Here is a 13,762-nt window from a genome sequence, read left to right as displayed (position 1 = left end):
TCCGCTCGCAGGCTCGAAGGACCATGAAATGGAGGGGGCGGAGTGGCCAGAAAATATCGTCGTCCTTCTTGGAGGTGTGGTCGTCGCAATGTTGGGCTGGAGTTGGGCTGGCTGCTACGTCCCACAATTTTCCCAATTAGTAGGCGAGAGGGGGTAGCTTCGCTTCAATTCAATTTTATTCACTTCACTTCTATATTACGACTAACTTAGATTTTTGGAAAGGGCTGCAGGGACCGCGGAGTGGTGAGTTCGCTGCTGGAGAGCAGCGAAAGAGAGGGAGACGGGAAGCGCGGAGGACACAGTGAGCGGGAGCACAAGCTTGAGCGCAAGCGCTGGCCGCTTACACTGCCGCTCAAAACTTCACGCCTTTCTGGCGTGAACAGTAGTCAAGTGTGATACATGGTCAAAACGATTTAAATTAAACACATAACGAACAATGGAATTTAAGGCTGTGACTAATTTTCTCATGTCCCGTGAGTCGCAAACCCCAAATATTTCTATACCATAAAACAGGGTGGGAATAAGAATGGTTTTGGAAATCAGGAGTCTTATGTGTTCGGGTAAAAGTTTCTGGTATTTGCCAATTGACGCAAGATACAATAGACGCGACCGGTTACTTTCGATATGTGATTGCCCCAAGACAGGATGTTGTTGAACGTTAGTCCCAGACTAACTGCATGATCGACATAGCTTATAGGTATATTATTTATTATTGGTTTCGTAAGGTCATTCGTATCAATTGGCTTGCGACTAATTAAAATAGATTTGGATTTTTTCGGGTTCATACTTAAGCCGTTATGTTCAGCCCACGTTTGCACTATGGACAACATTCTGTTACAAGTACATACATACATTTATTTCACGAACAGGACTACTGACATATATCTGGACATCATCGGGATATAAGTGAACTTCACAATCTGACAAGACATTTGGTAAATCATTGACATATACATATATAAAAGTTGAATAGGGTATTTAGCTTGGTACAAAGAATATTGCGATTCACGGAGTCAAAAGCCTTACTATGGTCAAGTAGCGTCAAGATTGTAACATGGTTTTTGTCAAGTTGTTGTCTGATGTCCTCTGCGATGTCCGTTATTGCTGTTAAACAGCTTGCCTTCCTACGAAAGCCAGATTTATTATTATGTAGAAGGAGGTTTATGTCCAGGAAACCTTGTATCTGACCGGCCAGTACGTTTTCGAACACTTTTGAAAGAAATGGAAAAATGGAGATCGGTCTGTACTCATTGTTTGGTTTAGGAATCGGTAATTATTCAACCAATTTCCACGCAGTTGGGAATGAGGACTGTGTAAGAATATAGTTAAAAATATAGGTAACATAGGGCAGTAAACTTGGTAACAATAATTTTAGAAATTAAGGATTTATATTGTCTAGACCTTCCGCATTGGATTTAACTTTAAGTATATGTCGCAGATTATTTTGTTAATTCAAATTATAACGATTTTTGTGGGTACACACTTGATGCTGACAAACGACAAACATGTCTTCCCACTCTCTACGAACATCTCGTTGCTGCTCCTCCACATCTTGCTGATCGATGTCGTTTTGTATCGACAAGACTTGTTTGAAAGACGTCTCCAATATTGACAACCGGCAATTCAGTTCGGCTGCCGAAAGTCCATGGCGTGGATCCACAGTAGTCCGAATTCGAGTAATGTTTCTACGGATATTAGTGCGTTGTTGTTTTAAAAGTTTTAATGAAGCCATGATTGCAAATTAAGTTGCCAAAGACTAAAACAACTGCAGCGACACTACTGTTATAATCTGGCAACCCTCCAATGTAAATACGTACGTGTGTGTTTCACTCAGTTTGTAACTTGAAAAAAAAAAAAAAAACAGCAGTGCCAATTTAAGTGAAATTGATGTGAAAACAACATACGAACAGCAAGATCCAAACGAAGGACTAAGAGCGAGCAAGATGGCTGTATGCAACTTAACGGCTTGGTTGACGATGAGGCAGAGGCGTAGGCAAGAAATGTACATAGTTAGAACAGCAAGATCCAAACGACACGCCTAATACCAATGTAACGGTTCTTTTTTTATACGGCAGTGGCGTACGCAAAGGGGTATGTATGCTGGTGGTGAAAACTCCGGAAAAGTCGCCGCTAGCGCCCCCCGTTGACGAGTGCAGTTGGCCCTGATAGCGCCATCTAGCGGGCAGTGGCGATCGCACTGCGGGTTGTGGAACTCGGGCGGTTCGGGACTGTGATCGTCCCAAGCACGGTCACTCGAGTCGTTTGGGAACCCGGATGGTTCGTGACCGTTGTCGCGTTAAGTGCAGTCACGCGTCTGGGTGGGGAACCCGGATGGTTCGAGCCCGTGATCGCGCTAAGCGCGGTAGCTTCGCGGGGTCAGAACCCGGATGGTGGCGCCCTCTGACGGGCGCGCGCCAGTCGTGAGGTTATGGTTCCGACTACGGGGTGGGGGTTCCGCCGGGATGCGTGCGGCGGCCACCGAGACTACTATCCTCAGGAGAATCTAGGGATATGGGAGCTACGACTCCGGCTGGGCTCGGAGGCTATGAGAATCTACTGCTCCGGATGGGCTCGGAGGCTGCGGGGAACTAATACTCCGGTTGGGCTCGGAGACTACGCGTGTTGCAGCAAGTGATCAGGCGCAACTACGGCCCGGAGGAACGGACTGGCGTTGTAGGCGTGGAATGTCTCCCCGTTCTCGGTCTGGGAACGTGTTTTCGGTCTTTGCGCGTGACGGCGTCGATGCGGCGATCGAACGCACGTCTGTCCACGGCGAATTCTCGGAGGAACAGTGAAAAACCTAGTGGTCGCACTTTAGCGACGCGTCGCACTTATCGATCGGCTTAGCCGCTATCGATTGGTCAATCGATTGGCCTATCGATCGCGACGAGTGCGATACCACGTGAGGGGGAATCTTTTCGAGTGTCCAGGCTAAAGAAATTCTCGAGGGTTGCCACTTAGTTTTGTTTTGGGTTTCTCTATTTATCTTAATGCTAATGAGGATAATAGGCATGTTTACTTAGCTTTGATCAGCATCAACAGCCGTGTCGATCTAGCCATGTCCGTCGAAGAGGCCCAGCAGGTATATAAGCGAAACTACGACAAAAAGCGCAAGCGTGCTCATATCTGCAGGTTGGGTGAACTCGTCGCAATCAAGATCAATTTGTCGCAGGAAGAAAGCTGGCTAGTCCGTATTTAGGACCGTACGAAGTCGTCCAAATAAAGTGAAATGGCCGGTACGACGTTCGAAACTTAACGAGTACCAGCTGCGATAACATGAAGCTATGGAGGTACATAGCCGATAACGACGACGAGTTGGCTTCATCTGGGTCAGAAGAAGATGAGCAGGAGGGCCGAGTGTAAGGTGTTGAGGTACAGTCTGGCAGCGAGTACACATTTTTCGTCGTTGCGAATGGCAATCAGCCGATCATGAGAGCAGCGAGTCCAAGAGGGAAAGTTGCAGAGTCACAAGAGGAGAAGAGAGTCAGTCGCTGAGAGAAGTCGTAAGGAGCAGTCGTGTTTCCGGAGTTATTTCATTAAATTGTTAAGAAAGCTACTAAAGTCGTATGAAGTTAAATATAAGTTGTCAAAGTTGCTAAAGTCGCCTACGGTTGTTAAATCAAAGAAAGTTGCAATAAGTTTATGTTATTCCCCACTTTTTGTAATCCATCTCAGCCTTACTTAATATATCTAAATAAGCTATATAATAAAAACTCTACATGTATATATGTATATATATGTATATAGGTTATATGTTGCGGAGCTCGGACTTGAAGTTTCCCCTTTTCGGCTATATAATTCCGGGAAAAAATGTCACGAATCGTGTATTTAAGAATACTAAATTAATCCTTTGCAATCCTAAAGAAATTATTATTAATTAATAACACAGGAACACAAAATTAAACTTTGTGAAATTTCCACGAACCATTTCAAGTTTTCCATGATATTTGGGTGCTCCTGAGTAAAAGTCCCATACAAAATTATTTTCCATCACCTACAGGTTTCGCGGTATACCTAAGAATACAAAAAACCTATGTTTGCCGACATTTTGAATAACGTGGCCTATATAATTGGACTTACCTTTATTATTTTTGGTAGGACCTACTCTCAATACATCACGGCACTACTAAAAAATAGTCCCAATCGTGGACCATTGTCCATGTCTTTGGAATTCGACGCCAAAGTTGAAACTCCCAAAATTTTCAACATTTCTGTTATGAAAAAACAATTCTGAGAATTAAATCTTCCATGGGACTAATTTTAAATTTTCATTGAATCTATTGCTCATTTTATTCTTTAATTTCGGTTTAAAGCGTTTTCATGAGGACATTTTATTGGATTTATTAAACGAATAAAACCGATTTTTTGGTTTTATTATCTACTACTATTTGCTGTCAAATTTCAAATAAGTCAAGGCAACCTATAAAATAGTAGTAGGTACAAGATCTGGACCATAGGAGAAAGAAATCTTGATTGTTTTAAGATTATGAAGAACATCATCTTTGTTGATTATAGGCATAAAAATGCAATTGGAGTGCAGAATTGGAAAAGAATACTCAGAGAGAGGATTTTAAATGGGAGAAATTACCTTAGTTGGAAAAAAATATATATCAATTTCCATTACGAATGCTAATTTCCATTAAATATATGTCTTCTTTGTATTTACTTGCAGATTTGGTCAATAGTTTATCACAGTTGGTTGACATTTGTTCTTTTGATATGGGCAAATATTCTATGGATGATACCTAATCAGCGTCGTTCAATGATGCGATCAAGCTTTTTTGTGGTCCTCTATGCCGAATTTCTCCTTATTACCCAATATATATATGGCATGAATCTCAGCAAAGATGAGTTGCCCACAAAACTAATGGTAAGGAATTTAAATAACTTTGATATGTTGAATAATTTAGGTGTATTCTTATTGAGGTAGTCACATTGAGTTTATTTAACATTTTTGAAAAGGCATTGCAGAACTGTGCGTATACGCCCTAGATTTTTGTATTTGTTTATAATGAACTCTTTTCCCATCCTATAAATTAAATATTCTTGCTTAGCTTAAACAACCGCATCGATCCAATCGTGTCCGTCTTTCCGTTTCTATGCAATTAGTTTCCCAGTTTTAGAGTTATCTGAATGAACATTTTAATATTCAACGGTGGTCGGAGAAATTTTATGACCCCTATGTTATGTAAGTATGACGTCCACAGTAAACGCATAAAATCGGGTTAAAATAAATTTTTGCATTACTCGGTTTAAACTGGGATGCAAACGACATATACTGGTAGAGTCCTACTAATCAACTCACCCTCTTTATCTAAGCGTAGAACAATGCTGGGTATTACATATATTTATAACCTAATCCGTGGAAAGTGCTGACTTGTTGAGTCAACTTAATTTTTAGCTACCGAGTAGAAATACTTGACCCTTTAATACGCTAGAACCCTTTGAATTGTAAGAAACCTAATTACAATGATTTCAACTCCATAACATCTAACGTTGATAGCCATCCTAAAAGGTTAGGTTAGGTTAGGTTAGGTTAGGTTAGGTTAATCCGGACGGCCCTCGTGGGGCCAATATGGTCCCTAGCTATCGGGGGAAATTCCAGAATGGACTTAGAGACTATTTATGCGGGTATTGAGATCCTTGAAGATCAAGGTGTTTTTCGCAAAGCCAAGAAGTTCGCCTGGCTCCCCCCTGGAGGTATCTTATAGCGATGCCAGAACCTGAGAGCCTAGGTATGTCATTCGGTTGCCTCGGGTTCATCACATTTCCGGCATTTGGCGTTGTTGGTAATACCAAGCATGTGCAGCAGACAGGCAGTGACCTGTAAGAATACCCACTAACATTCTGCAGTCCTTCCGCGGAAGATGCAGCACGTAGTGGGTGAGTTTCTCGTTGTGCTCTTTGCACATGATTTTTGATATTCTGCAGGTTGCGGAATTACTCCTCCACCTGCTTTTTGCGCTTGCGTCAGCCCGTCTCTCTAGCTCGCTTTGGAGCGTTCTTGGGGAGATAGGGACGTTTTCTGTTCTTTCACTCGCCAGTCCAACGCCTTCCTTTGCAAGTTCGTCCGCGGTTTCGTTACCGTCTATGCCTTGGTGGCTGGGAACCCAGTAGATCCTCACTGACTTAGTCGTGCTTAGGCTATCTAGTGACTCCCTGCTTACCAGTACATTTTTGGAACTGACCGCTGATGATTGCATGGATCTTATCGCGGCTTGACTGTCTACGAACAAATTGACCGCATCATGTGGACGGTTTATGCTCTGCGCAAACTCTGCTGCTTTCCTGATGGCGAATACTTCCGCCTGGAATATACTGCAGTAGCTTGGTAGCTTATACGACAGCCTCATTTCAGGGTCTGAACAGTATATGCCCGCTCCAACTCCTCCTTCCATCTTGGAGCCGTCGGTGTATATATTGAGGTGATGAGCAGAGTCCTGGCCTGACTTCCAGTCACTTGGTCCCATAAATACTGTTGTGTTTACATCCGGGCATGTTCTGGGTATCATGTAGTCAGATGTACTGCTTATGTGTCGACCAATTGAACTGTGCCCGAAACCTTGTAGCGACCAGTTTCCTGATGCAACCAGACGTTGTGCCGCCTTTCCTGCTGTCAGTTGCGCTTGGATATCTAGGGGATATATACCGATTATGGTTTCGAGTGCTTTGGTGGGGGTTGACCTCAGCGCCCTTGATATGCAGAGCAGTGCCTGCCGCTGTGTTCTCTCCATAAGCTTATTATAAGTTTTATTCTCCATGGCTTGCCACCACACTAAGACTCCATACAGCAGAGTCGGACGCACCATCGATATGTAGACCCAATGCATTAGAGCGGGTGAGGGGCCCCATGTGCTGCTAAGCATCTTCTTGGATGCATATAGCGCTATGGTTGCCTTTTTTACCCTCTCTACTACATTGGCCTTCCACATCAGCTTGTTGTCAAGTACAATGCCGAGGTATTTGACTTGTGTTTTCGGGGTCAGCCTGGTTTTGTTAATTTTCGGGGGAATCCACTGCGGCACCTTGTATCTCTTCGTGAAGAGAAAAAGGTCCGTCTTATCCGCATTGAAATTGAGTCCTACCTTCTCCGCCCACTCACATTTCTCCCTGAGTGTTGTTTCCATGATCGAGCTGAGGGTCGATGGACAGACTCCCGTGATAAATATGCTTATGTCATCCGCATAAGCTGTTATCTTTGGTGCTTTCCTCTCAAGGCTCTTGATGAGGTCGTCTACCACCAGATTCCATAGGAGGGGCGACAGAACCCCACCTTGCGGCGTGCCTCTGTGCGCTCCCCTTACCATGGAACCGGTGCCCCAATCTGATTGTACCCGCCGACAACTTAGAAGATTCCTTATCCACAAGTTGATAGCAAGGGACGAGTTGGTGGATCCATTATTGCGTCCGTGCTAACGTTGTTGAATGCCCCGGATATGTCCACGAACACTCCAAGTGCATACTCCTTATTGTTAAGGGCTCTCTCAATGGTGGCTACCAACGAATGTAGTGCCGTCTCCACTGATTTCCCCTTCGTGTAGGCGTGCTGGTTGGTCGACAGTTGTCTCCCTACATCGTTCCTGATGTATAGGTCCAGCAGCTTTTCCAGCGTTTAAGTAGGAATGAGGTGAGGCTTATCGGTCTGTAATCCTTGGGGCTCATGTGGCTGCACTTTCTTGCTTTGGGCAGGAAGACAATCCGAGAGGTCCTCCATTGGATAGGGATATAGCCCGTGCTTAAACAAGCTGTATGTGTTGCGTAGAGCCATTGGGTGATCACTTCCTTGGTCGCCTGCAGCATGGCTGGGAATATTCCATCTAGTCCTGGTGCTTTTATCCTCGCAAAGGAGTCTATAGCCCAGTTGATTCTATTAGAGGATATTAGATCTTTCTTTCTCCGCGAGTTTCTCTGCGCCTTGCGTATTTCTTTCATGTAGTCCCTAAGTAGGACTTTGTATTCCTCATTGATGATATCATCGTTGCGTCGGAGTGAAAGGTCCTTATTTCACCAGGGTGGCCTGGTCCTCTTTCTTGTGTCCGATATAGTACATGATGCGAGGTACAAATCCAGCAGTTCTTTTGAGAGGGTCTCTAGGGACTTTTCTATATCTTCCGCGGATTCTACTATGCCCGGAGAGATCGCGAGCCGTATCGCGATAGTCTCCTTAGGTCTCCTTAGGCCGGCGTTGCCGCTTGCTCCCCAGTGCGTCCATAGAGGCGCTTTCGGTTAAGCGTTGCCTTTTGTTGGCAAGCGTCTCCTCCACCTTAGGCCGGCGTTGCCGCTTGCTCCCCAGTGCGTCCATAGAGGCGCTTTCGGTTAAGCGTTGCCTTTTGTTGGCAAGCGTCTCCTCCACCTTGGCGAATCCGCCAGTCGAACTCATGTGGGGGAGTTTATCGAAGTGAAGCCTCCCCTCAGCGATTTTCTCCTCAGCCCAGGTAAGCTTTGCCATCTCCTCTGTGGATAGGGCAGCTTTTTCCTAGAGCCGATCCCGAATGCGAAGCAGCCTTGTACAGCGCCTTGAATGAAGGGAATGATGGACCCTGCGCTGGGAGCTGGTGCCTGGTTTCGGTGAGTGGAGAAGCTGCACGCCCTCAAGGTCCGAGTCTGTATCGACTATGGCACGTGAGCGGCTGCCAGACACCTCCACCCATGGCTAACGGCTCACTTCCTTAGGCTTTTTAGGGCAGAAGGAGTTGAACCGTGGCCTTTGCTAGACACTGTATTATCGCGGACGGGGCAAGCAGCAATGTTCGGGCTAAATAGTGCCCATTGCCCAGACGGCATTTTCGGGAAGGGTTTAGATGGAGGATTTTTGCAGGCCAAATTAATTCCGTCCCAAAAAACGTACCAACTTCCTTGGTATCTCCCATCACAATGCAAGAGGCTTACTTAGTAAGCTTCCTAAATTGTATTCTGATAGTGTCAAATTTGCTTTCGAAGCTATTGTGTTCACAGAAACCTGATTAAAGCCGGAGATTCTGAGCTCCGAAGTTTTTCAGGTGTGTTCACAGTATACCGGCTAGATCGGCCATCAGACGTGGGGGAAGTGTCCTTATAGCGTCCGACTTCACTCTTACGTCCGAAATAATAATTTTCGAGGAATGCAACGATGTTGAATTCTTTTGAGTGAAGCTATCAGTTAATGGTAGTTCCATTTTTGTTACATGTTCCTTTATTCCTCCATTGTCGGAATTTCCTATTTATTGGAACCGCTATACAGTTGATTTCCAAAAGACTTTCGGATAGGGGCCACTTAGTAGTTCTTGTTGATTTTAACACCCCAGGGGCTATTTGGTCCAAAGATCTTTCCACTGATACACTTCTTACCACAGCACATCATGATTTTATTCCTGGCTTGTTTGAGAACTTAACCCTCTAGTGCCCAAATTTTTTTTTTTTCAAAAAAAAAATTATTTTTGGATTCAGTATGTATCAAAAGTGAATGTTTGCTTTGGAAAAAATTTTACTTTTGCTCGGATCCAGTTTTATATGACTAAAACCTTGGACGGCATGAAGGCAGTTCTGGGAAGATAGGCCAACAAAAAATTAGGTAAAAATTTTTTTTTGTTTAAATGTTTATTATAAATGTCATTGAGGCTGTCAGCAACACAGCAAAATTTTTTTTCTAATTTTTTTCCAATTTTTAAAAAAAGTATTTACATGTTGTAAGGATGCGTTTTGCTGGGGTCGGCGTCTCAGTCCGCCCAGAGTCCTCATCAGATAAATTTATTTATCTTTGAGACAGTTGAGGGGGGTTTCATAATATTATATTTGGGGAAAACTCTTACTCGGGTCACCGAGTCGCGTACCGTTGGCTATGCCGCGACGGACGCTTATGGGGGGAAATATATATGAATATGAGAATCTATAATGCCTATGTATGGTTACGCTCTGGCACCATCGTAGCCAGCCCTGGTGGTACAAACTTTATGCGTGTGCCCGAAATACTCACGGCCGGCGCTGTCGCGGCCAATCCTGCCCAGAAATCCTTCTACGAAAATGCCCGGAGTGCTCACGGTCGGCATTAACGGAGGTAACACTGGTGGACACAAATATTGTCACTGGCCCGGAATACTCGCCGACGGCACTGTCGCAGCTAATTCTGACCAGCGAAACCTACTACGAAAATGCCCGGAATACTCACAGACAGCAAAATCGGAGGTAACACTGGCAGCCCTGACTACTGCACAAATGCCCGGAATACTCGCAGACGGCACTGTCGCGGCTACTTCTGGCACGCAAATCCTACTACGAAAATGCCTGTAATACTCACAGACAGCAAAATCGGAGGTATTACGACCAGCCCTAACTACTGCGCAAATGCCCGGAATACTCGCAGACGGCACTGTCGCGGCTACTTCTGGCGCGCAAATCCTACTACGAAAATGCCCGGAATACTCGCAGACGGCAGAATCGGAGGTATTACGACCAGCCCTAACTACTGCGCAAATGCCCGGAATACTCGCAGACGGCACTGTCGCGGCTACTTCTGGCGCGCAAGTCCTACTACGAAAATGCCCGGAATACTCGCAGACAGCAAAATCGGAGGTATTACGACCAGCCCTAACTACTGCGCAAATGCCCGGAATACTCACAGACGGCACTGTCGCGGCTACTTCTGGCACGTAAATCCTACTACGAAAATGCCCGGAATACTCGCAGACGGCAGAATCGGAGGTATTACGACCAGCCCTGAATACTGCGCAAATGCCCGGAATACTCGCAGACGGCACTGTCGCGGCTATTTCTGGCACGCAATTCCTACTACGAAAATGCCCGGAATTCTCGCAGACGGCAATATCGGAGGAATTACGACTAGCCCTAACTACTGCGCAAATGCCCGGAATACTCGCAGACGGCACTGTCGCGGCTATTTCTGGCACGCAATTCCTACTACGAAAATGCCCGGAATACTCGCAGACGGCAATATCGGAGGAATTACGACCAGTCCTAACTACTGCGCAAATGCCCGGAATACTCGCAGACAGCACTGTCGCGGCTATTTCTGGCACGCCATTCCTACTACGAAAATGCCCGGAATACTCGCAGACAGCAAAATCGGAGGAATTACAGCCAGCCCTAACTACTGCGCAAATGCCCGGAATACTCGCAGACGGCACCGGCGCGACTAATCCTGTCGAGAAAACTACTGCGCACATGCCCGGAATACTCGCAGACGGCACGATCGGGGCTTGACACTTGTACCAATAATTCTAACACTTTGATTAGTTACTTTACATTTATTTTCTGGATTTTTCCTTTCTAATCCCTAGCTGTCCCTGTCGCACTCTTTATGCTCACCCTGCTTGCCGAAGCCAGTGTTTCTGTCTTGTTGCTCGCTTGTTTCCACTTGCTGGCCACGTGTCGGTTAAATCTTGGACTTGGTGTTGTCTTCGTCGTTTTCTCCGCTGTTCTCCAAAACTCCGAACTTTTCTCGCCGCGCACAAAATTTCAAGTCCCGGAAGTTAGTGTGGCTGTTGGTCTCGTTGCCAAGAAACCTCCCCTGTGGGATTTTATCGGGGATTTCTTCTTAGTATTTTTCCATGGCGTGATCGTGGTTGGTGTCCTGGCTTCGGCGGGAAATTCAACTATTCTCCTAACTTATTCGATAGTTTTGGGTTGCCACTTATTTACTTCAAGTTTTGTCTCTTAAAACTACTGCTGTATATACGCTTAAAAACTATTGAGTATGAACTTAAACTACTTAATTCTAACTATATACATATAAGAAACGTAAAAAAATGTGACGGTCAAAAATGTGAGTCTTCACACCCCCCCTTTACTTTGGGGTGGGTGAAAAGACGGTGACGCTCCCACTCCTGGAGAGATGGACTCTGTACGGCCTGCCGTCGATCTTCTCCTGGCGTCGTATATCCCTGTTTCTCGGTAATCCCAGCTCTCCCTCTATCCAGGTGCGTAGGGTTACTGGGATTTCCCTTCCGGCCGTCTCCACTCGCCACTGGGCCGGGGCCACTACCATGGAGGGTCTTAGCCGTTCCACGGGTCCGGATCTCGGTGTCGGCTCAGGGGAGCTGTCCGTGGAGGAACTTCCCGTTGATCGTGCGGCTCGGCGTCGTTGGTTAGGGCGTCCCGTGTGTTCAACCTCTCGGACCGCTCCGCATGGGATCTCCTCCCTGTTTTGAGGACCTGCCTCCAGTCGTTGCCGGCTGATCCTGGCCCTGTTTCCATTGGGTCGGCGTCTCCTCTTTGCTGCTGGCTGCGGTTGCGCGAAGCCGGTGTTGCTGCTGGGTGCCCGGTTGTTGTCGTGGTTCCACTGGTGTATGGCTGCCCGTGCCCTGGCTGCTTGGCTGGATGTGCTGGGGCCATCTAGTAGCAGTTCGTCGCTGAGTCGCCGGGTGTTGTTGTGGCTCGGCTGTGGTGTAGTTGCCCGTGCCCTGGCTGCTTGGTTGGATGTGCTGGGGCCATCTCGGAGCTGCTCGTCGCTGGATCGCCGGGGGTTGTTGTGGCTCGGCTGTGGTGCAATTGACCGTGCCCTGGCGGCTTGGCTGTATGTGCTGGGGCCATCTCGGAGCAGCTCACCGCTGAGTCGCCGGGTGTTGTTGTGGCTCGGCTGTGGTGTAGTTGCCCGTGCCCTGGCTGCTTGGCTGGATGTGCTGGGGCCATCTCGGAGCTGCTCGTCGCTGGGTCGCTGGGTGTTGTGGCTCGGCTGTGGTGCAGTTGCCCGTGCCCTGGCTGCTTGGCTTGATGTGCTGGGGCCATCTCGGAGCAGCACGTCGCTGAGTCGCTGGGTGTTGTGGCTCGGCTGTGGTGCAGTTGCTGCTGGCAGGTGTTTCTTGGCCATGGTGCGGGGGCTGTCGTAGGGGCCTGGCCCGAACAGTTCCTGGTATGATGGAGGTGGCGTCTCTGGCCGGGGTGTTACCTCCCTCCACAGGGGCGTGCTACGATCGTCGGAATCCGAGACTTCTATTATCTCCTCCGTGGTGGCGCTGGACAGTCGGGTTCTTGTTTCGGAACGCGCTGTGGCGAACGACCGGGCCGTGGTTTCCGTCTCGTCGGCACTGGAGATGTCCTCGTACCGTGGTGGTGGGTTGGGCATCTCAACGGTCGTCCTGGCCACTTCCCTGTTGGAGGGCAGCATGGCGTCCCTGTCAGACCTGCTGGGCAGTGTGACCTCGGCGGAGGAATCACCCGAGCTGGGTAGCAGCACGTCGCCAGATGAATCACCCGAGCTGGGTAGCAGCGCGTCGCCAGAGGATCCGCTGGATCCGGGTAGCAAGGCGTCGCGTGAGGATCCGCCCGAACTGCCTGGGATGGTGCCGCTTGATGTCTCGCTCGTTGCATCGCTGGCAGTAGTTGGTGCTGCGACGTCAGCAGGGGGTCGCTGCCGTGGCGGGCTCGGGTTGCGGTAGCTCCCAAATCTGCCGTCTGGTTCGACGTCTCCATCGCCCAGCGGGTCCCCTGGTGCGACGCAGAGGTCGAGGACATCATCCAGGGAGAGGCCGGTGGCCTCAGCCTCCAGGATCAGCTGGTCTGGTTCCCAGAGTGGATCGCTCAGGAGGTCTCGTATTGAGTTGTCCAGTGCCTCCTGCATCTCCACATCGTCGTCTGTATCTACGGTACCCGTCACTGGGCGTCTCGGGTCTCTTGAACTCATGGCACTGCGGGTAAAGAAACTTAGTATATCTTAAATATGTGATATCCCTATGAGTGCGAATGACTAAACTAAGCCTAGCTCCTTCCTATGTAACTCGTGTTTTCTTAGTCTAACAAGGTTTTAGTGATAGTAAATAATAAAAAAAAG

At 47.5% G+C, this 13,762-nt stretch overlaps 1 protein-coding gene across 1 annotated transcript; it reads right to left on the bottom strand.

Annotated features, from left to right (window-relative positions):
* Positions 1-11,779: 11,779 nt before the first annotated feature.
* Positions 11,780-13,615, bottom strand: LOC138928480 (serine/arginine repetitive matrix protein 2-like). Its single transcript, XM_070285559.1, has one exon. It carries the CDS (start codon positions 13,613-13,615, stop codon positions 11,780-11,782), a length of 1,836 nt encoding a protein of 611 aa, XP_070141660.1.
* Between the last annotated feature and the right edge of the window lie 147 nt (positions 13,616-13,762).

This window comes from Drosophila kikkawai, chromosome 3L (genome assembly GCF_030179895.1).
Source record: "Drosophila kikkawai strain 14028-0561.14 chromosome 3L, DkikHiC1v2, whole genome shotgun sequence".
NCBI lineage: Eukaryota > Metazoa > Arthropoda > Insecta > Diptera > Drosophilidae > Drosophila > Drosophila kikkawai.
This window is presented reverse-complemented; position numbering and strand designations above follow the sequence as displayed.

What these genes read in the sequence shown, in the direction of transcription:
- LOC138928480 (XM_070285559.1), bottom strand. Translation starts at nt 13,615, where the DNA reads ATGAGTTCAAGAGACCCGAGACGCCCAGTGACGGGTACCGTAGATACA.